Here is a 23,972-nt window from a genome sequence, read left to right as displayed (position 1 = left end):
TGAGGTTGCGGGTTCGGTCCCTGCCCTTGCTCAGTGGGTTAACGATCCGGCGTTGCCGTGAGCTGTGGTGTAGGTTGCAGACGCGGCTCGGATCCCGCGTTGCTGTGGCTCTGGTGTAGGCCGGTGGCTACAGCTCCAATTCAACCCCTAGCCTGGGAACCTCCATATGCCACAGGAGCGGCCCAAGAAATAGCAACAACAACAACAACAAAAGACAATATATATATATATATATATATATATATATATATATACATAACTTTTCAGGGCGTTCCCATCATGGCTCAGCAGTAACAAACCCAACTAATATCCATGAGGACGTGGGTTTGATCTCTGTCTCTGTTCAGTGGGTCAAGGATCTGGTGTTGCCGTGAGTTGTGGTTTAGGTCACAGATGCAGCTCAGATCCTGTGTGGTTATGGCTGTGGTGTAGACCCTCAGATGCAGCTCTGATTTGACCCCTAGCCTGGAAACCTCCATGTATTTAATATAGAAATATATATATATTATATATGTATAATGCAGATATGATAGATTTTTCAAACTGTCAATGGGTTTCAATGGCCAGATGAAGAGAAAGGCCATCAGGTTTCAGAGACGGGTCAGACACCCAAGCTGTAAGAAGACGAGGCAGTGGGGTGCTCGTAAGTATTTAACAACTAGCTCTCTGATGGGAAAGCCCTAATTTATAGCATTTGCCAGTTTCCATGGTGAAAATCCTCCTATCATCGCTGACTTGGAGCTATGAAGTGACACCACTGAACATGCCCTTGGGAAGAAGGGTGGCCGTCAGCCCTCCTGAGCCAGTGCGCAGTGCCTCAGACCTAACACTGGTGAACGCAGGCCTGCGGAGGGTTTGCCGGTGATCTTGAAAATGAAGTAGAATCTGGGGAAGCAGAGAAGGGTGGTGAGGGCATTCTAAGATAGAGGGGTCCTGGGGCAAAGGCTGGACCTTGCGTGAACCTGTTTAACTGCAAGAAGAAAGAGGAGGCAAAGCTGGCAGAACAGGGTGGAAGCTGTGTTGGGCGAGCTTACGCACTAGTCCCGGATCGCTGAGGTTTTTTGTGTGGGTGTCAGGGAAACACTGCAGCTGTGACCAGTGATTTAAAAAAAATGGCAACTTCAGAAAATCTGGAAACAATATGCAGAACTTACTGAGGTGGTGCATCTCAAATTAAGGGTGCAGGATGGGAGGTTGTTGTAGACATCTCAGAAGAAATGAGAAAGCTAATCTCAAGGTCACACAATATAGAGAGGAGCTCCTGTTGTGGCTCAATGGTAATGAACCCGACTAGGATCCATGAGGATGCAGGTTCCATCCCTGGCCTCGCTCAGTAGGTCAAGGATCTGGCTTTGCCACAAACTGTGTGCTGTGGGTCACAGACGCAGCTCAGATCTGGCGTTGCTGTGGCTTGGTGTAGGCTGGCAGCTGCAGCTCCAATTCAGCCTCTAGCCTGGGAATCTCCATATGCCACAAGCACAGCCCTAAAAAGACAAAAAAAAAGAGCGAGAAAACTTGCTATGTTTGGGGATGGCAGGGGAGCAAGTTTTCGCCACACCCACAGCATGTAGAAGTTCCCAGGCCAGGGACTGAACCCATTGAGCCACCAGGGAACTCCAAACTTGCTTTTTTGTTTTCTTTTTTGTCCTTTTAGGGCCTCGCCTGTGGCATATGGAGGTTCCCAGTCTAGGGGTTGAACTGGAGCTGCAGCTGCCAGCCTACACCACAGCCACAACAACGCAGGATCTGAGCCGCATCTGCAATTTATACCCCAGCTCACAGCAACGCCAGATCCTTAACCCACTGAGCGAGGCCCGGGATTGAACCCGCATCCTCATAGATCCTAGTCAGGCTCGTTAACCACTGAGCCACAAAGGGAACTCCTCCACTTGCTATGTTGTTAAATATTCTTTTCATCAAGAGCTGGTATCAGCGCTCAAACAGCACGTTTCCCTCCCAGCTCTCTCCTTCCTCTTCCCGACAGGGTTCCCCCCAGTCATTACTGTGTCCCCAGCCGCCTGGGCCTAACCACGCCTGCCCATCTTGCAAGTCAATTGGCAGTGGGTAACCCTGGTTTTGAGAGATGACCTCTTAAGACGGCTAAGGCCACAGTCATGGCCACTGGGCCTCTGAACAGCAGGTCGCTCCCCTCCGCTCCAGAGACAGTGGCTGTGTCCCTAATCCGAGTTAGCTGCTTACAGAATGCACATTACAAGAAGGGGTGAAATGTGATTGGCTGTGATGTTTGTGCCTATCAGAGTGGGGGAGGGCACTGAAAACACACTTCCTCTGAGACTTAGTGGACCTGCCACCTTAAACATCTCTGCATTTAAAGGATGTCAGTAGGATGACTCTTTTTTAAAAATCTGTTGAGGCTCAGCAGTAATAAACTAGACTAGTATCCATGAGGACACGAGTTCGATGCCTGGCCTCACTCAGTGGGTTAAGGATCCAGCCTTACCATGAGCTGTGGTGTAGGTCACAGAGGCACTCGGATCTGACGTTGCTGTGGCTGTGGTGTAGGTGGGCAGCTATAGCTCCAATTCGACCCCTAGCCTTGGAACCTCTATATGCCATAGGTGCAGCCCTAAAATCAAAAAAAAAAAAGCAAAAAAAATAAAAATCTGTTGAGAACCCACTAGGCAGAGTTCCCACTGTTGTGTGTATATTTTAAGGTTTTTTTTCATTTTTTGGTTTTCGGTGGTTTGTTTTTGTTTTTGTTTTGTTTTGTTTTGTTTTTCAGTTTTTGGCCACCCTACAGTATATGGCGCTCCCAGGCCAAGGATCAGGTTTGAGCCATAGTCATGACTTAGGCTGCAGTTATAGCAGTGCCAGATTCTTTAACCCACTGTGCTGGGCTGGGGATCGAACCCTCATCCCAGTACTCCCAAGAGGCTGCTGATCCCATTGTGCCCCAGCAGGGGCACCTATATTTTAAGTTTCAATGGCACACTTACAAGTCATCTCTGAAAAGCCCTGATCCAAAGTAAACAGACCTAAGTCTCAATGGCCAGCTCTGCCACTGAACTTCATTCACTCAAAGGATGGCACTGAGCCCCAGTGTGTGCCAGCCCCTCACAGGCTCTCGGGGAGGCAGTGAACAGAAGGGACCAAGCCCAGGCCCTGGTGAAAGTAAGGAAAAATAGACGAGGCTAAGGATGGTGACAGTGGTGGCTCTTATTCACATGGAGTGGACCTTGGGAAGAGCCGTCATCTCAGTGGGCCCCAGTGTTCTCATGTGTAAAATACATTGATTCTGTGATCTGCTGGGCCTCTTCCAATTCTTAAGTCGTGGTTTTCCTCTCTGAGCACCCTGGCTCTCCTGGAATGATCCTGGAATCTCAAAATCATGGGAATATATTCTTTTAAAAAATAGGTATTTAAAGGGGCTTTTAAATATTTCTCCCTATCATAAAACCTGATGGAGCTTAAACATCACCCCCGTGGCCCCCTCATTTTGTCCATTACGAAAACGTGACCCAGAAGGTACAACAGCAACACTTTTTTCTTGTTTAAGTTTTATTGGGCTCTGATTGTTTTACAGTGTTGTATTGGCTTCAGATTTACAGCAAAGTGAGTCAGCCATACATACACATCTATCCATTCTTTTTTTTTTCCCATATGGGTTATCCCAGAATACTAAGTAGCTTCCCTGTGCTTGTCAGTAGGTCCTTTTATTTAACTAAGACAGAGGATTAATGAGTGTGTCAGTGTTTGTTTCTCTTTGTTTGAACATCTCCTCTGTGATGAAAACTGCATTTAGAAATCAAAAAGTGAGTTATGGGGAGTCCCCATTGTGGTTCAGCGGGTGAAGTAACTGACTAGTATCCATGAGGATGCAGGTTCAATCCCTGGCCTCCCTCACTGGGTTAAGGAGCCAGCATTGCCATAAGCTGTGGTGTGGATCAAAGATGCCACACGGATCCTGCGTTGCTGTGGCTGTGGGGCAGGCTGGCAGCTGTAGTTCTGATTCAACCCCTAGCCTGGGAACTTCCATATGCCACAGGTGTGGGCCTAAAAGACAAAGCAAACAAACAAACAAAAAACCCCTGAGTTATGGGACATACACCTTTGAAAGCACGTTGGTGTCCCTTTCTGTGAGTGTTGGTAGAAGTAGGGAGTAAGTGTTCAGAAATAATTCAATGAATGAGTGATTGGGGTTCTGAGCTCGCTTCTCCATAAATGGACATCACTTGGGCTTCAGTGGCAGCCTGTTTATAGGGGTAAAGCTGGCAGCACCAGGATCAGCTTGGGCTGATGTGCAGATGTGTTCCTGGGCTGGGAAACCAGAGTGTAACTTTACCAACACGTGAAGTGTTACACTTCCTCCTCCTCCCGACGTGAACTCTCCAAACTATCCATTAGCCTTTCCCTCTTGTGTTTAAATTTTCTTCATTCACTTGCTCTTGTCCTGCAGAAAGCAGAAAGGAAGTGGGAAGAGAAAAGGCAAAATCTGGACCACTATAACGGGAAAGAGTTTGAGAAGCTCCTCGAAGAAGCCCAGGCCAATATAATGAAGTCAATTCCAAACTTGGAGATGCCACCAGCCTCGGGCCCTCACCCGAAGGGTGATGCCCCAGTGGACAAGCCTGAACTTTCAGGTAAGGAGCCACCTTGCAGAGCTGTGTGGGCTGGCTGCACGTGTGCCCGTGTGGCGTCACCCACACGGGCACATGTTGGCCAACAGGACCAGCCTCTCACTTCCTGAAAATCTTATAAATTAAAAAAAAAGGGGTGGGGGAGTTACTGTCATGGCTCAGCAGAAATGAATCTGACTAGTATCCATGAGGTTGCGGGTTCCATCCCTGGCCTTGCTCAGTGGGTTAAGGATCTGGCGTTGACATGAGCTGTGGTGTGGGTTCAAGACTCAACTCAGATCTGGTGCTGTGGTTGGGGTGTAGCCATTGGCTAAGGCTCTGATTCGATCATTAGCCTGGGAACCTCCATATGCCATGAGTGCGGCCCTAAAAAGCAATAATAATAATAATAATAGGTAATACTTACATAGCACTTACTAAAAGCCAAACGCAATTCTCATTGCTTGCTGTATAGCAAGCCATTTAATCTTCACAGTCCTTCAGGGGAGGCAGTATTATTAGAATACCCTTTTAACAGGGGAGAAAATTGAGGCCGAGAGAGGTTAATTAACTTGTGCATGGCCTTTACAAGACTTCAAACCAGTGCAGATCAGGGCCTGTGTCATTCACTGTTGCACTGTAGAAAGAAAAGAGAAGGTTTTAAGTCAGGTTGCCTCAAGTTTCCAGAAATACACTGGATTCCCTGGGCGCTCTCTTGAAAGATGATTTTGCAATGACATGCTTTTTTCCAGAAGACTCTCCAAATTCAGAACAGGACTTGGACAAGCTGGGGGGTAGGTCCCCTCCTCCTCCTCCCCCACCCCCACGGAGGAGCTACCTGCCAGGATCCGGGCTCACCACCACGAGGTCTGGCGATGTGGTCTACACCAGCAGGAAGGAAAGCACCACCACTAAGGTCAGATGAGTTAAGCCCTGGTACACAGTGTCTCAGTTCAGATGATGCCCTTAGACCAGGTCTTCTCTGCTCTCATTTAGAACGTAAGACGTAGCAAGGCAGAGAAGAGAAGGAGAATAAACTAGATCTCCAGGGAGGGAACGCAGATGGGAAAATGTCAGCCAGTGTTATTGGACTAGACTCAGCCCAGAAGTTTTATCCTTACCTGACTTTTACCTGCCACTCTATGAAATACAGATCACCAGCTTCTTCCCCAGCAAAGCATCCTAAGACTGAAAGTGGGCATCCGAGAGGCAAGCAGAAGAAAGGTCACCTTTCAGGGGCAGCTGAGATGAGCTGACACAGCTGTGGGAGTGTATCCAGAAAGAGTCCTAGCGAGCTTTAGCTTCCGCTTAGCCTGGCACGTTTTGTCATTTGTGTTAAATGTAAAATGCAGCTTCCTAGGAGGGCCTTTTTTAAAGGCATTGAAGTTGAGAGGTTACAATTTTATTCTAATTCTTCATCTGTTCACCCAAACGACAACTTGGGCAAAGAAAAACCCAAAGTGAACATGAGTAGACAAGACGGCCTTTCAGCTCGATTTGAAGAGCTGGGAAGCCCACATCCCAGGCAGTGAGGGGACAGATCCCTTTTTGTGCCAGCCCCTGGAGGTGTTAAACCAGTATCTATGGTTTGAATCTTCTGCAGACCAGCAGTGAAGATGCGGGACCAAGCCCACAGGCAAGAACCACAAAGGGTCCAACAGAGGAGTCTGCTTCAGCCTGGACCCCATCACCGCCACCTGTCACTACTTCCTTCTCAAAGGAGGAGGAGGAGGAGGAAGAAGGAGACAAAATAATGGCAGAACTTCAGGTATGTGGACCAGGTGACTGCCTGTGGCTCCCTGCCCTTCCCACCTGGGACTCTGGCTGCGTCTGTCACAGATTCATTAGCTAGAGGGGCTGGGGGAGAGCCCAGTGACCCTGGGCCATGTCAGCTGCATCTGTGACCTTGGCCTCCACTTGTCCAAGATGGCGCTGAACTGGCTCTCGGTGCCTTTAAGACATGTGAGAATGACTGTTGCACACTACGAGTCGGGAACCCTGTGTGTACAAAATGATCAACTGCAAGCTTTCCTAGCTCTGGCTGGTAGGATTTCCTCTCCTTTCTTTCAGTGTGAATAGTCGCTGCTTCATTTTAAAAAACAAATTTAAAAAAAAATAAGAAATCCAGAGTTCCTGCTGTAGTGCAGTGGGTTAAGAATCAGATTGCAGCGGCTCAGATCACTGCAGAGGCTCAGATTCAATCCCCAGCCCAGCACAGGGGGTTAAGGATACAGCATTTCTGCAGCTGTACCACAGCTTTGGCATGGATTCTGTCCCTGGCCCAGGAACAGCCACCAGTGCAGCCATAAAATTTAAGAAAAAATTAGGAGTTCCTGTTGTGACTCAGCGGATTAAGAACCCAACTAGTGGGGTTTCTGTCTTAGCTCAGTGGTAACGAACCCAACTAGGATCCATGAGGACATGGGTTCAATCCCTGGCCTCTCTTAGTGGGTTAAGGATCCAGCGTTGCCGTGAGCTGTGGTGTAGGCTGCAGACGTGGCTCAGATCTGTCATTGCTGTGGCTGTGGTGTAGGCTGGCAGCTGTAGTTCTGATTCAACCCCTAGCCTGGGAACCTCCATATGCTGTGGTTTTGGCCCTAAAAAGCAAAAAAAAAAGAAGAAGAAGAAGAAAAAAGCAAACCCAACTAGTATCCATAAGGATATGGGTTTGATCCCAGGCCTCACTCAGTGGGTTAAGGATCTGGCATTGCCATGAACTGTGGTGTAGGTCACATATGCAGCTCAGATCCCATGTTGCTGCGACATAGGCCGGCAGCTACAGCTCTGATTCAGCTCCTAGCCTGGGAACCTCCATGCGCTGCAGGTGTGGCCATAAAAAGATTTTTTTTTTAATTAAAAATAAAAATAAAAAATAAAAAAATGGAGTTCCCATTGTGGCTCAGTGTAAATGAACCCAACTATTATCTCTGAAGATTCGGATTCAATCCCTGGCCCTGCTCAGTAGGGTTAAGGATCCAGTGTTGCCATGAGCTACAGTGTAGATCACAGATGCGGTTCAGATCTGGTGTGGCTGTGGCTGTGGGTAGACCGGCAGCTGCAGCTCCAGTCAGACCCCTATCCTGGGAACTTCCATATGCTGTGGGTGTGGCCCTAAAAGACAATCAATCAGTCATTCAAAGCAAAGCAATTAAGATGAGGATTAGACATACCAGCTATCATCCCAGTCTTCATACTGACTGATGAAAGCCCCCTTCAAGTGGGATCCCAGGTCTTTGGCTCTAATTCTTAGAATGACAGGCCCGGAATCATGTGGCCTCCTGTCTTCCAATCCAGGTCCCCATTCAGTGTCAGTGTCATCTTTCCAGGTATTCTGAAAAGCTGAATCATGTTGTTGCCCATTTTCTTTGGTCTATTTGAGACATGACACTTTATTTATTTTTCGATTTTTATTTGTTAACGAATCGGCACCCTCTACTCATAGAATTGAGGATGGGGTACAGGGCTCTACCCAAAGCTAATCCCACATTCAGCCACATTCAGACCATGGGTATGAATCTGCTCTGGGTATACATTCTAGAACATTAATCTGTCATCAACATGGTTCCTAGACCAAAGTCGGTTCCTAGAGTATTTGGTTTTGATCCTGAAATTAATGTAGGATTTTTTTTTTTTCTCATTCGATGGTCAGATCCCAACCTCCTTAGGGCTTCAAAACATATTCACTAAGGTGCCCGTGGTTCTGTGCAGGCCCAGAGATCTGCATCCTTCAGCTGGAGGAGGGAGAACTTTCAAGCCATGGCATTTCCACCTCAGCTCTTCTGCCCTGATTTCCATGGTAATAATGGAGCTGCTTGCATTTTTCAGGGAACACAGGGCTGCTGGTTGATTTGTCACATGCATGAGCCCTTTATAGCCCCATTCAAACTCAGACTGGCCTGAGACACCCCCTCCCTCAGTTTCTTACAGATTTTGGGACTGGTCAGAGAATTTCATTCATGGGAACCACAAATTTATATAGATAGTGACTCATGAAACAGTTGAGAGCAGAGAGGCTCCATCACCCGGTTATCCGAGTGAGAACTTCTGACAAAGACACTGGTGTGTCAAGGCTGCTTGTTGCAGGGCAGGTTCTCATCCTAAGATGTGTAGGCAGATGCTGGAGCCATTAGTTGTAGCATTTGTCTGCAAATTATGATATAAATAACAAACACATATAAGTAATAAATAAATCATGGCATAGGGAGTTCCTGTTGTGGCTCAGAGGGTTAAGAACTTGATTAGTATCCATGAGGATTCAGGTTTGATCCCTGCCTTGCTCACTGGGTTAAGGATCTGGCATTGCCGCACCCCGTGGCAAAGTTCGCACATGTGGCTTGGATCCAGCATTGCTGTGGCTGTGGTATAGGCTGCAACTCCAATTCCACCCCTAGCCTGGAAACTTCCATATGCTGCAGGTGCAGCCCTAAAAAATTTAAGATAAATAAACCATAGTATAAATAAATGATGGCCCAGTCTGGTTCGATGGATGACTAAGCACTACATCATTTCTAATCTGTGAAAAGTGAACCATCACTATTAATCAAAGAAGTGGAAGCTTTTAGGCTTGTGAATACCCTGGACTAGCTGCTCAGAGCCCGTAACTTGAGAATCTTTCTTTCCATCAGAGTCTAAACACCTTGGATGCCCTCTGTGACTTAAAGCTTTACAGGAGTTCCCGTCGTGGCGCAGTGGTTAACGAATCCGACTAGGAACCATGAGGTTTCGGGTTCGGTCCCTGCCCTTGCTCAGTGGGTTAACGATCCGACGTTGCCGTGAGCTGTGGTGTAGGTTGCAGACGCGGCTCGGATCCCATGTTGCTGTGGCTCTGGCGTAGGCTGGTGGCTACAGCTCCGATTGGACCCCTAGCCTGGGAACCTCCATATGCCGCGGGAGCAGCCCAAAGAAATAGCAAAGACAAAAAAAAAAAAAAAAAAAAAGCTTTACAAAGGGCAGAGTGTCTCGCTTCCTGTGCTGTCCCTCGGGGGTCAGGAAACAGTGGTGAATGTCATGCTCTAACCCTCGGGTAACCAGACCTCATTAGCCTTCTAGCTGTGGGGAGGGCCAGTGTGCTGCGGCTGAAGTCAGCCAATGACCGTGCTGATGCCTTGACTTCTGAAGGCTCTAGAGTTTGACACAAACACTCGCTTTGGCAGGACAAGGAGCAGTGGCAGCCTCCTGAGTGTAATTATGAAACAGCTTTCCGGCCCTGGGTCACCAGGCACCAGGAGAAACCACAGGCTCCAAAGTCCAGGGTCTTAACAGCCCAACAGCGACGGCAAGTAGCCTCAGTCAGCAGAGCCCAGGGCATCTGAGGGCCACTGAGGACCAACCAGGGTCTCTACTGGGAGAACCAGCAAGGCTGGGGAAGGCCCCAGCCATCCACTCCACTCGCATTTTATTTTATTTATTTTATTTTATTTTTTGGTTTTTTTAGGGCTGCACCTGCCACATATAGACATTCCCAGGCTAGGGGTTGAGTTGGAGCTGTAGCTACTGGCCTACACCGCAGCTCACAGCAGCACTGGATCCCCAACCCATTGAGCGAAGCCAGGGATCGAACCCACATCCTCACGGATACTAGTGGGATTCATTTCACTGCGCAACAACGGGAACTCCTCCACTGGAATTGCAGAACCTGGACTGAAATGGTCATGGGGGGTGGGGGGCAGAGGCGGTGGGCGTGGGTGATTCTTTCTGCCTGCGATTATTTCCAGGTGACGGCATTTGACATTAAGAAATACAAGGTGATTATTTGAAATTATTAACTTAAAATAACTGGTCTTTAATCCTTCCTGCACAAAGAATAACCACACATGGAAGAGCCAAGGGGTTTTTGGTTTGTTTTGTTTTTTTAAGTCCTGTATCCCTGAGCGTCTGACTTCTTTATTCCCAGAGTGAAGCCTGGGTGAGAGTATTTTTTCCACTGAGTGTCATGGCCTGATGGAGACCTGCTGAGTTTGGGACATTTCCGTGCTTGGGTTACCATCTCTCTCACTCTCAGGATCATGTAACTCGTCACTGTCTTTCTGCCCCATAGACACAGCCGATGCTTTCTCAGTGTTCCCGTGAGTGGCCGTGGGCGCCTATCACTCTGATCAGTCAGAGACAAGCCTGTGGGGCCAGGCAGCTCCCAGGCCACTCAGAACAGCCTGCAAGGTGACAAGCCTCAGTTAATTCCGCTATGTTATGATGTTGCTGTTGCCGATGCTGAACGGTTGACAATTACTTTCATTTTACAGTTTAAAGGTTTGCAACACCAGCTGCCCCTTTATCTATAATCTCAATCAAACTGGTAAAGAAAATGAAGAGCAAACAAAAGGAAAGAGAGCTTCTTCTTCCGTCTTAATGCATGGACACACCCAGCTCTTTTTAAAGGGCAGAAGCCCTTTTGGAGTTCCCTGGTGGCCTCGTGGTTAAGGACCTGGTGTTGTTACTGCTGTGGCGAGGGTCACTGCTGTGGTGCACGTTCAATCCTGGGCCGGGGAACTTCTGCCTGCTGCAGGCACAGCAATAAATAAATAAACAAATAGAAGCAGACTCATGAATAGAGAGAACAGACTTGTGGTTGCCAAGGGGGAGGGGGAGAGAGTGGGATAGACTGGGAGTTTAGGGTTAGTAGATGCAAACTATTGCATTTGGAGTGAATAAGCAATGAGATCCTGCTGCATAGCACAGGGAACTATATCCAGACCCTTGTGATGGAAACTGATGGAGCATAATTCTCCGACAAAAAGAATGTGTGTGTGTGTGTGTGTGTGTGTGTGTGTGTGTGTGTGTGTGTGAATAACTGGGTCCCTTTGCTGTACAGCAGAAATTGACAGAACATTGAAAGCAGCTATAATAAAAAAGAAAAATTATCAACCTAACAAACGAAAAAGTAAATGAATGAATGAATGGTTTTGCCAAAGCCCTTTAAAAGAAGCCCAAACTAAGCACAGATCAGTTTCACCAGGACAGGAAGAAGGGGTATTCTTTTCAAGGGCTTTGTCCATTGATCTTGACCTGGCCCAGGAAATAAGATGCGTGTGCCCTGGGTTTTGCCAGTCTGAGGTCATATGCGGAGCTGGTTTTCAGGGTCGGCATGCACGGCCTCCCCGGCCCTGGCATGACCACGTGCCGACCCGGGTCGGGGTCTGACGGGGAATCCTCTGGACTCCCTGCCTGTTCCCTCCGCCGTCCTCCCCACACTCGGATCCCCGTTAACCTCAGTATTTTAATTCCTCAGGCATTCCAGAAGTGTTCCCTTACGGATGTAAATTCAAACAGTCATGCTGAGCCGTCCAGGGTCGATGGTCACATTAAGGACACTAGGCCGGGGGCCACAGTCCCACCCAAGGAGAAGAAGGTAACGTGGCAGTTACCCGCTGGCCACCGTGGACCCTCCTTCTTTCCTGGCTCTGACACTAACACCGCTCCTGTGCTTGAGCTTCTGTGCCTTCTCTCTTCTCCTCACCTTTTTTTTTTTTTTAACTAATGGAGACAGAGCGTGGGGTTTCACCCGAGATCTCTGGCTGGGGTTTCCAGAGCAAACGCTGTGTTCCTGCACTCGGCACACGATGCTATATGCAGAATTTAGGCATTATGTTCCCCAACCAATGATAGATACCTTTCAAGATTTTCTAGGACAGTTCTGGGGGGGAGGGGAATGGGAGCACTTTTTCTAATTTTTAGTATGTCTTCTTGGAGTTCCCGTCGTGGCTCAGCAGAAGTGAATCTGACTAGCATCCATGAGGACGCGGGTTCAATCCCTAGCCTCACTCAGTGGGTTCAGGATCTGGTGTTGCCATGAGCTGTGGTGTAGATCACAGATGCGGCTTGGATCCTGCATTGCTGTGGCTGTGGTGTAGGCCAGAAGCTACAGCTCCGACTGGACCCCTAGCCTTGGATCCTCTATATGCCTCGAGTATGGCCCTAAAAAGATTAAAAGATGCGGCTTGGATCCTGCATTGCTGTGGCTGTGGTGTAGGCCAGAAGCTACAGCTATGCCTCGAGTACGGCCCTAAAAAGATTTAAAAAAAAAAAAAAAAAAAAGTCTTCTGAACCAAAGACAGCTACGTTAAAAGTAGGTGAAAGCTTTAAATTCCATAGCAGAGATGTATACCTGCCAGCATCCATAGGTGTATCCATGGAAACATATACTTGTATATTTGCACACATATTCAAGGATGCCAAACTGAGGTCTCGTTATTGTTACAAATTCTCAAAGCGTACCTTCCAAGGCAGGAAGTTCAGTATCGTTTTCATGCTTTGTGCCATTCTCATGGTATCAAAACAGATGTCCAGACTCTGGAACAAAGGTCGCTCTCATGACATAAGGACTTTAGGGAAAGGACTTTGCCTTGAATGTGTGAATTTCAACTTTGGAAATTGAATCTAGGGCTTTTGTGATTTTTGGATCTGAATGAAGCCTCTGTCGAAATTTCAGGAGTTCCCTCGTGGCCCAGTAGGTTAAGGATTGGGCATTGTCCCTGCAGTGGCTCGGGTCACTGCTATAACACGGGTTCGATCCCTGGCCTGGGAACGTCCACCTGTCATGGGCACCGAAAATAAACAAATAAATTTCAGGATAGAAAGCTTATCATGACCAAGTCTTAACTTTTTTTTGCCAGGACCTTAAACCTCAGGATTCAAAGGTTCTAGCGACCCTTAAATAAAGTCAAACAATCCAGCCCCCGTGTATAGCCCAACAGCTCCTCCAAGTCGGTACCTCAATCCAGGAATTAAGTCAGCTCAGTGAAGGAGATACAGGATCGCGAAACCAGAGGGCTCTTCTAGCATAATCCTTCACAAGATGAGGTCCTGGGGCTCCCAGCTCCCAGCCTGCAACCCTGCTCTAGAGGCTGACCTGCTCCTCCCTGGTTCACAGCCTCCTGTAAACTCATGTATCTGGTGAATGAAACTGACATCCAGGTGATGGGGGATCTCTTTCTCTCTGCAGCAGGGGAGATTAGGGTGTTATTGGTGATAAATCTTGCTCTTGAAGAAAACCTCCTATTGCAATTCCTGTTGTGTAGTTCAACAGGTTAAGAACCCAACGCAGTGCTGGTGAGGATGTGGGTTTGATCACTGGCCTTGCTCAGTGGGTTAGGGATCCGGCTTTGCCACAAGCTGTGGCGTAGGTCGGCAGCTGTGGCTCCAGTTTGACCCCTAGACGGGGAATTTCCATATACCGCAGGTACAGCCCCCCCCCCAAAAAAAAAACCTCCTGTTACTGGGAGCTGAACGCATGATGATCCCATTAGAAATTGCTTTTTCAGTCTGTGGGATTTCCTTATGTGGCCTTATTAAGACCAATTTAATGGAAGGCCCTGGTGTACCCTGAGTTTCGTGCTACGCTCCAGCTGGTGTGACTTCTAAAAACTGACCGGGAGCTTCTCAAAAATTCCTCCAGAGATAATCATCATCTCATTGTAGAATTTTGCTAATATGCTAAAATATTGCCTGGGATTTCTGGTCCTGCAATTAGAAATCCATGTCCCTGGAGTTCCTGTTGTGGCTCAGTGGGTTAAGAACCCGACGAGTATCCATTCCCGGCCTTGCTCAGTGGGTTAAGGATCTGGCATTGACGTGAGCTGTGGTGTAGGTCGCAGACATGGCTTGGATCCCACGTTGCTATGGCTGTGGCGTAGGCTGGCAGCTGCAGCTCGGAGTAGACCCTCTATCCTGGAAACATCTGTATGCTGCAGGTGCTGCCTTAAAAAGAAAAGCAAGCAAGAAAGAAAGGTCACATTTATCACATTGGTCTCAACCAAGGGTCCATCAGATACTGAGCAGGTCTAAACTGAATACCCTGCCCTAGGGCATTAAATGCTGGGTTTAATTATAGGTGCTTTTTCTGGATAATTATACTCAGTAGATCTACTTTATAATAACCATGACTATCAGACCTTTCCCCAAATTGTTGTCATTTTTAATGTGTTCCTGTGCTCTTCCTCTCCTCTGGTATAAATCACGTGTTTCCTAAAGTTTTCCTCTTCTCCTGCAGCGCCTGCCTCGTACTTACTTTTATGCAATTTTTCTATAACTTAGGTCTCTCATTTCGGTTTATTGTTCAAATGCATATTGTTCCAACTTTACAAGCTGTCTGAACAACTCAAATCGCAGCGCCCCAAAACAGATATTAATGAGGCTTAATAGGTGATTAACTCCACGCAGAGTCTTGACTGCCTGAGACTATGGAAGATATCATTGTGAAAGTGTGTAACACTTGTGACCAGGGTGCCCTCATTAAGGTAGTACGCTTGCTTTGATCCATGCCTTCATTTTTCTAGCCCAGCATCCAAAATGCCAGGTCATGTGCCACCCACACTTGACATCTTCATCTTAGTGGCTTTCCACTGGAATCTTCCTGCTACCAGATCCATGTTAATACACAGGTGCTGCTGCGGGCCATGTGAGATATTTAACAAGTGTGACATGGGCCCTGACCCATCAGGACAGATGCCGCCCTCGCCTCCCAGTAACTGGGGCCAGCAGAGCAGCAGCCCTGCTGCTGCCAATTCCTCCTTTGATTCAAGAGTGAATTCGCACTCGGGTCCTGGCATAACATTCCTGCCTCCCTGCTTGGAGTTGAAAACTCATTTATTTTTTTTTTTTTTCTTGCAAACTTTTACTTGATGCGTTGGTTGTTAAATCTAAACTTAAAATCTCACAAAAGAGATAGTGTGCCACCACAGCAGCTACATTAAATCCCATTGCACTTGTTTGGGGCCCGATGACGAGGGGAGGTGAAACAGGAGGTGTTGGGTGGCTAATGCACCCCGTATCCTGTGTCAGATTTTCTCGTGATTAATACTGACTCTCTTGTCTCTGGGTGTAACCCCTTGAATGTTCCAATATGAATATTCTTTCCATTTTTTTGCCAGGTGCTAGGATTGCTCTGGGCTGTCTTTGGTAGGGCCTGGGTTCTTGTGCTCTGTTATGTTGTTGATGCTTTGGGATTGTGTCCTGTCCTGCTCTGAACCACCTCTTCCTCTTGGGCTTCTGCCGCAAGAAAAAAGGACAGCAGTGCCTTGGAAGTGACAAGGGCGTGGCTAGCATTAGTATTGTGCCAGGGCCCGGAGCGACCCATACACCCTTTTGCCTGGTGGAGCATTCTTTACACCTGGTCCTCACTGCTGGGTTCTCACCTTCTGAATCTGGGTGAGACCCTCAGAAGTGCATCTTCCGTCTGCCTGATAGCACACAGAGCATCAGAGCTGAATCCTGATGTCACAGACAGCACTTAAGCCTCAAATATCTGTTTTGTAAATGCTTAGATGCCACTTTGGCCTCGTTGTCACTCCAAATCGGGATTGGATCATCCTGGCTATGATTAGTTTGAAGGTCCTTTTGACACTACTTGGCAAATGCAAATACAAACTGCAAGTACATTTTCAAATCTGGGTTTTGACCAGGGAAGAATAATGTAGTTTTCTTTTTTTCAGTCTCCAAGTACCACACCCAACCATTGCAAAGTCCTTAAAGGACAATCCCCACAAAAGAAGTAGAAATCAGACCGAAATAATGAGATGGCAGAGACACGAAAACTTTCCTGGTCTAGTTCCTCAGTTTATAGGCAAAAAAAAAAAAAAAAAAAAAAAAAAGGCCCAGGGAAGTAAAGTGACTTGCCTAAGTGAAGTGACAGATCCAGTTTAGAATCGAAATCTGCCCGCAGAGGTATTGTACTTTCATCTATTCCCACCCTAGTCGTCCGTCTGGCGAGTCAGCTAAGCTCCCAATCAGATGTTGAAAAGAGGACGTGTTGGTCCAGAACCAGCCCCTTTATTCTCTTAAATGCCCGCCCCCGCCCCCACCCCCACCAAAATCTGAAATCCTTGAAGCATGTGAGCTAATTGAGCTTTCCATCTGGCGCAAACACAGGGCATTTTTGGAAGCTGGAGAACTTAGCAAGCCAAGGTAAACAGAGCTATAGGCGTTGGACTGGTGGGTTAACAACTGTGCTCGGCCCGCATGTGTTGGAAGTGTAACGAAAGCAACAGTCTAGTTAGAGTCCACTTTGGGGGGGATGTGGTTTTGTGGAGTAACGTGTCCTACACTATTCTACCAGAATTTGGAATTTTTCCCAGAAGACGTACGGAAATCTGAGGTTGAATATGAAAATGACCCCCAAATGGAATCCCGAAAGGTGAGTTTGCCAGCCCTGTGTTCCCAGTGGTACCCTGCCTTTGCAGATTAATTCGCTTCCTTTGCAGATCCATTTCTGATCACTGTGGTTTCCCTCCTTCACTTTTGCTTTCAGGTCACTGCAGGGGCTCTCACACCTAGTAACCCTAAGTGGGAAAGAGGAATGGAGAATAGTGTTTCTGATGCAGCAAGAACATCAGAATACAAAACTGACATCTTAATGAAGGAGAATTCCACACCCACCAAGAGTTCACTCAGAGACGGTAGAAACTTTTCCCAGAAAAATGTGTCTAAGGTCAACGCTAGTTTTTCCGGTGTTAGTCCATTAGAAGATGAAATCAGTAAAGGACCTAAGAACTCCGGGCTGCAGTCCCCCGTATCTGACCCTGGGAATCAGAAGATGAATTATGGGAAGACCAAGGGGGTGAGTCACCAAGGGCAAGAAAATACAGAGAAGTCTTACCTTCCCTCGGCCCCAAGACCAAGCGAATCGACTCTTCGGGATGTCAAAACTCAAGACCAAGAGGTGCCCAGTGCGGAGTCTGGCCAAGTTGTCCTGAGACCCAGGGGAGCAAGGCATGCTCACGTGACCTCTCAGGAGGAAGGGGAGACCACGCCAAGCTCTCCCACCGAGGACAACTCCACCACCGACAACATTGCCTTCATGATCACCAAAACCGCGGTCCAGGTCCTCTCCACCGGGGAGGTCCTCGATATAGTGAGCAAACAGGGGGAAGAGGTGCAGACGGTCAATATTGACGCCAAAAAAGAGGCGGCTTTCCGGCCAGCAGGCGCTGAAAATGAAGAGCCGGTCGTGTGCCTGGACAAGAAACCCGTGATCATCATTTTTGACGAGCCCATGGACATCCGGTCGGCGTATAAGAGACTGTCAACCATATTTGAGGAATGCGACGAGGAACTGGAGAGGATGATGATGGAGGAAAAGATAGAGGAAGAGGAGGAGGAGGAGAGCGGAGACCCTGTGGTCCAGAGCAACACTGTCCCCAAGCTTCCGAAGGAGGTGGCCTGGGGTGGCCCCGGAGCCGGGCAGCAGGCTGAGAGCACATTCCAGCCACCCTCCCATTCAGGGGAGGCCAGAGCATCAGGGGGCCGGGAAGTGAATCAAACTGAGCAGGGCAACGCCAGCCAAGCCCATTCTCCAAGTTCAGAGAGCCAGGCTGATGGGACCGATGACCAGTTTGAAAGCCCCAAGAAGAAGTTCAAATTCAAATTCCCAAAGAAGCAGCTCGCCGCCCTCACACAAGCCATTCGCACGGGAACCAAGACGGGAAAGAAGACCCTGCAGGTGGTGGTTTACGAGGAGGAGGAGGAGGACGGCGCCCTGAAGCAGCACAAAGAAGCCAAGCGTTTCGAGATCAGTAGGTCTCAGTCTGAAGACACCCCTCAAAACACGCCTCGGAGACCCGACCGGCCGGGTCTGGAGAGCGGGGCTCTGACTTCCAGAACTGATGAAATCAGAAAAAATACCTACAGGACGCTGGACAGCCTGGAGCAGACCATCAAACAGCTGGAAAACACCATCAGTGAGATGAGTCCCAAAGCCTTAGTTGACACCTCGGGTTCTTCCAGCAGAGGTCCTGCTGCGAGCTCGCCCCACCTGGCCCAGGAGGCCTGTCCCCAATCCTTGCTAGTTCTGGATGAAGCTCCCACTGCCCCAGAGCCCCCCTCATCTATACCTTCAGCGTCACGTAAGGTATCTTGGTCTGATAGAAAAATGACCAGAGCCAGCCGCTTTCTTAAATCTGCCATAATCACCATTAGCAAAAGGTGTCTTGTGATTGATGCGCTTCCTTTCAGGTGGCTCGTTTTGTTGTTGTTTTTTTTTTTTTTTGTCTGTTCACCACAATCCCTTTCTCTCACACTTTCTCCCTCGCCTCCCAAACAACAACAACTCGGTGTCTAACAGCTCCTTGGTTCTGTTTTTGCCTCTGTTGCTGATTGGTGTTGGGAAACCCGCCAGGATGCTGGGTCAGCCGTTTGCCGTTGAGGTGGTTGCTCTGATACTCACATTAAAATCCGTTTGATCAGTAGTGGAGCAGTTTTATTCTGTTTGATTCTTCGAATTAACCCCAGTGGTGTCTCCTGATGTCCGTCTCCTCGATCTGTCCTGCATGTAGGGCTATGGCTTCTCACGTTGAGCGTCTCTGCACACAGCAGGGCGGCCTCGGTGGTACCCACTCACAAGCATCCTTTTTCTCCCCCCTCTCGCTGCTCCTTCCACAGGGCTCCACCGGGACCCCCCAGACAAGCAGGATGCCGGTTCCCATGAGTTCCAAGAACAGACCCGGAAGCCTGGACAAACCTGGCAAGCAGTCCAAACTGCAGGATCCCCGCCAATATCGTCAGGTAGTTTTACCTTAAACCCAATTTTGGACGGACACTCTTGCACTTACGGAGCAAGTCGCTGACTTAGTTTATACCAAATATTGCGTTTGTAAGATAAACGGTTTACGTTAGACATCCTGGATCTGGGGGCATGAAGAATGGCTAAAAAGCCTTTGTCGAACTTCTCACCACGCTTTTGCATGCTCGCAGTAAAACATCTTTTACTTTGTGACGCCAGCGTTGACCTGTTAACACAAGGCGCCAAGGTGGCTCTTCTTGGGGGAGTGTGGTGGTTCGGTCAGAACCCCTTGGAAAACTGAGACGAACCTGCCCAGAAAGTCACCTGTACTAACATGTGTGTTGACTGCATCGCACTAGAGGCTCATTAACTCTCTCCATCACGATGCCCCCACCACACCCCAATAACAGCCCCCACGCATGGCCCCCCCAGCACCCGGAACTGGTAGTAGAATGATGTGCCTGTTCTCACAAATGCTCTTCTTCCTTCTTTCCTCTTCCGTCCGTCCTCTGCCCTGCACTTTGGGGGTTTCTCCCAGGTCCAGGTCTGCACCACGAGACTTACTTAGCTCAGGCCTTACACTGGTTTGGTTTGGTTGTGTCTTTGATGTGATGATTCTCAGAAGGGCTGTGTTGCCAGACCCTGTGGATTGATGGAGTTACTGGCTTTCTGACAGACTGTCTCCCGCCGTCTTTGTTTGCAGGCTAATGGAAGTGCTAAGAAAGCTGGTGGGGACTGTAAGCCTGCTTTCCCCTCCTTACCTGCTTCTAAGATTCCAGCCCTTTCTCCCAGCTCTGGGAAAAGCAGTTCTCTGCCTTCTTCTAGTGGTGACAGCTCTAACTTCCCTAATCCACCTGCTACTAAACCATCGGTTCCTTCTAACCCTCTCAGCCCCCAAACAGGACGATCTGCTCCCTCTGCCTCCCTCATCCCCTCTGTCTCTAATGGCTCCTTAAAGTTTCAGAGCCCCACGCATACAGGTAAAGGTCACCCTCTCTCATTCTCACTGCAGACTCAAAATGGCCGAGCAGCCCCCCCTTCCTTCTCCTCCTCCCCCCCCTCCCCCGCCTCCCCCACTTCACTGAATCAAGGTGCCAAGAGCATCAGGACCGTCCACACGCCCAGCCTCACCAGCTACAAGGCTCAGAACGGAAGTTCAAGCAAAGCCACCCCATCCACAGCAAAGGAAACCTCTTAAAGGCCACAGCCTATTAGGCGCAAGTCGGAGTTACGTTTAACGAAAAAAAAAAAAATTTTTTTAACCATCTTCGACAGCTGTTTTCCCAAGAGAATGTAACATATTGCTGTATGTTTGAAGCTTAATGCCAAGTCCTGTGCTAACTCTCAGATTAATAGATTTCAGTAAAGCTTGTTCCTTTGTTTTTACTTTGTTGCTGTTATAATTACATAGTGTTTACTGTGTCTATTCAATACCTATTAAATGAAGGAAGCATGTGTTACCCAGAGAGCGTGTGGCAGGAGAGAAGAGTGTGTGTGAGACAGGAAGAAAAAAAAAAAAAAAAACTGTATTAAGCATGTAAAACATGTACGATCGCAGAATTTTAGTATGTTTTGTATAAAAATATTTTTCATTACGGAGACTAGACGTGAACAGAGAAATACACGAGTGTGACTATACAAATTGTAAAGCAGATACTATAATATTTCCTTTTATTTTAGTGTTATTTAGCTTTATTACAGATTTCTATTTTTGTCAAAACCCTCATGGTTCCTTTCGAGATCTTTTTTGCCAAAACATTTTGATACTGTAGCATTGTACATTTGACCGTAGTGTGCTAGACAATAAAGCCAATGAACTTCTGCACAAGCCAACACAAGGGCACACGTAGAAGGCAAATTATCGACCTTACTGCACTGCCGTGGAAATCGTGTATAATAAGTTGCCAGCCCCAGCAAGCTCGTTTTCTTTCCTTTTTTTCTCTTTTCTTTTTTAACATATTGGGATTCTATAGTTGTTTTCTTTGCAGTATCTAAATCCTTCCTTTGTTGTCCGAGACCTGGTAACCCACACTATTGCATTGTGGATTTTAAAATGGACACTTCTGTACGGTTCTGTAAACTGATCAATTTTTGTAAATATATAAATAGACACCAAAAATACTATATGGGACAGCACATAGAGTAGTTTTCCCACACCAAAGTTAATTTTTAGGCATGCTTTAAACATATATATTGGGATGGGCAGAAATGGGACTTCCCGGACATTTTTAAAAAGCAACCAGTTTGCACAGCTAGAGCGTTTTTGTAAATAAATGTATTTGTATACCACAGTCATGTAATATACAGAACTATAAGCAGAGACTTTGCAAAACTAAATAAAGGGCTGCATGCTTATTATTTTTTGTACCTTGTCCCTATAACTACTTCCCAGTGAAAGAACAAATGTTACTGTTACCACGTTCAATGGTTTTGGCTTTGAGGGCCTAAGTAAACATGTAACCAAACGCCAACAGATGTTCTGAAAGTGCGACGGTGACTCATAATGAGTTCCTGATGAATCATCCAAGTGTGGTGCCTTCCGTGTCACCTGCTGACTCTCTTCTCTGTGGCTTATCAAGGTTTGGCTGACGGCAAGCAAACCCAGACGTGTTTCTGTCCTCATTTACCAGACCGGATCTTATCCCTTTCTCTTTCTTTTTCAAATTGCCAATAGAAGTAAAGTAGAAATAAAATGACTTTATCACTAGATTTTTTTTTTTTTGAGTTCTCAATTTTAAAAACTATTGTTGGTCTAGGTGTTCTCCCTGTGGTCCAGTGGGTTAAGAGTGCAACTGAAGGGGCTCAGGTAGCGTTCGATTCCAGGCTCAGGGCAATGGGTTAAAGGAGCCAGCATTGCCACACCTGTGGCATAGGTCGCATCTGTGGCTCAGATTCAATCTCTGGCCCAGGAATTTCCCTATGCCTTGGGTGTAGCCATAAAAATAAAAAACAGAAAAAATATATATATTGTTGGTCTAGAGGAAAACAGGCTAGCTAACATTACATGGTATGTATGCATTTTTAAAACTGGGAGAAAAGCTCCTGAAAATAATACCAAGATCATGAACTGACTACCAGCAAGCTCAGGAACCTGCTTATTATTTTTTGCCCTGCAAATACCTAACGATTTGATGTAAAGTACAAATATTACCATTACTTTAGCACCTGACAATGTTCTCAAGCTTGAGGTTTATTGAGCTGGATGCCTTTACCAGAAATGTGTTATTATGTCTCTGCTCATTATATGAATTGTAATCACATGTTTCAGGGCACACTCAGGAAAGGCATTATCTTTTCACCACCCCCCCCCCTTGTGCGCAGTCTTATTGAGATGCAGTTGACACACAGCACTGTATAAAGTGTATAGTGAAATGATCTGGCTTACATACATCATGAAATTTGACCACGATAAGTTTAATGATCATCCATCATTTCACACAGATACAAAATTAAAGCAATAAGAAGAAAACTTATTTCTTTTAGGTATAAAAGTTTCCAACATTTCAATCATGTCCCATAATCTCAATGACTACATTCGATAAATTATAATGTATATAGTATAATGTATAACTACAATATAATGTAGTTAAACTATACATACAAGCTAGCTGTTCATGTCCGTTTATTTGCGCCAGTGTGTGGACAAACTGAGAATTCTGTGTAAGCAGCTAAATACAGTTTCCAGCTGAACTTCAGACTTCCAGAGCACTGGCCAGGGTGCACAGGTGATGGTCAGTTTCGCCAGTATGATGAAGGCTAGAGCACCGGCCAGGTAAGGAAAAACTCGGCATGGATCCAGGTGTCACCTTGCCCAAGACCCAGCCAGGTGTCACCTTGCCCAAGACCCAGCCAATTGCTTAAGCCTCTGCCAGAAATACGAGGGGGAACTTCCATGATTGGAGGAACTGAACCTAGGTGTGTAGAGCTGCCTGTGAGAACATTAACAAGAGGCACCTGGGTTCCGCTAAGTCTAAAGTGAGTGGTGTTAGGTAGAACGAGCTCCTGGGTTTTCAAATTTTGTTTATCCACTATTAATGGACTCACACTATTGTGATCTTTTAGGCTTGTCATTCAACCAACAGCTTGTTGCATATAAGAAAGATGCTTAGGGAGTTCCCTTGTGGCACAGAGGGCTAAGGACCTGGTATTGTCACTGCAGCGGCTCAGGCTGCTGCTCTGGCACAAGTTCAGTCCCTGGCCTGGGAACTTCGACATGCCAAGGGCACACACAGCCAAAAAAATAAGAGAGAGAGAAAAAGAGTCTTAGAAATAAACCACAGGGGCCTCTCATAGTCATTCAACAATCCTTCCATCAACCAGTGCCACTTGTTGGCTGTGCACCCTTGGGCTCCTCTTGGTTTCCTCATCTGTTGACCTACCTCCCAGGACCATTGAGAAGATTAAATGTGACATAGTACAGAAAACTCTTAAGACCCAGCCCGACACACAGCACACCCAGTAAAGGGTAGTTAGGATTGTTTTCATCCTTCTGATGCTGCGGTTATGACTGGACACTGTTCCTGCCCTTGGGGAGGCATCAGGGCTGCTGGAGGGAGGGGTGGCACAAACACGCAGGTGGGCAGTAAGGCAAGTCTGTGTCTGGAGGAGTCAGAGGGGTGGTCGTGTCTTGGCAATGATGGCCTTTGACCCCTGCAGATACAATACAGAACTTGTAATAGTGCCACAGAATTACAGAGGCTGCTTTTGTTTTAATTCTTTCCAAGGTAAATAAATACTTATACAGACTGAGACAAGCCACAACCCTGGAATGGTGGCCTCCAAAACCTGGTCCTTTTGTGAGATCTCTTGCAATATCAGGCTTGGGAGAAGGTGCCTCCCAGTTACCCCACCCAGGTGCCTCGGGGGTCTGGTGGGGGGGGTGCAGGGGGGAGGCAGTGGTGGCC

General features: G+C 47.3%; 1 protein-coding gene across 50 annotated transcripts in view; it reads left to right on the top strand.

The window, feature by feature from the left end:
- KIAA1217 overlaps positions 1–21,775 on the top strand; it is a 325,382-nt gene extending 303,607 nt beyond the window's left edge. For 6 of the 50 annotated variants that reach the window (XM_084980263.1, XM_021064229.2, XM_084980273.1 and 3 more), the window contains 8 exons: positions 4,418–4,601; positions 5,330–5,493; positions 6,181–6,345; positions 11,803–11,922; positions 16,627–16,704; positions 16,819–18,417; positions 18,948–19,070; positions 19,772–21,775. In XM_084980263.1, the coding sequence (XP_084836389.1) occupies positions 4,418–4,601; positions 5,330–5,493; positions 6,181–6,345; positions 11,803–11,922; positions 16,627–16,704; positions 16,819–18,417; positions 18,948–19,070; positions 19,772–20,266 (2,928 nt within the window). In that variant the 3' untranslated portion in view covers positions 20,267–21,775. Of the gene's footprint in view, positions 1–4,417; positions 4,602–5,329; positions 5,494–6,180; positions 6,346–11,802; positions 11,923–16,626; positions 16,705–16,818; positions 18,418–18,947; positions 19,230–19,771 lie in introns of those variants that run through there. The other 44 variants (XM_084980264.1, XM_084980262.1, XM_084980271.1 and 41 more) reach the window with 15 other exon arrangements.
- Positions 21,776–23,972: the final 2,197 nt, after the last annotated feature.

The sequence above is a fragment of the Sus scrofa genome, chromosome 10, assembly GCF_054392235.1.
Source record: "Sus scrofa isolate SSC_HxYL_T2T_F1_AM1 chromosome 10, Sscrofa_HxYL_maternal_Yorkshire_Landrace_v2.0, whole genome shotgun sequence".
NCBI classification, from domain to species: Eukaryota; Metazoa; Chordata; class Mammalia; order Artiodactyla; family Suidae; genus Sus; species Sus scrofa.
The sequence above is the reverse complement of the archived record's forward strand: the minus strand, read 5'-3'. Positions and strand labels throughout refer to the sequence as shown.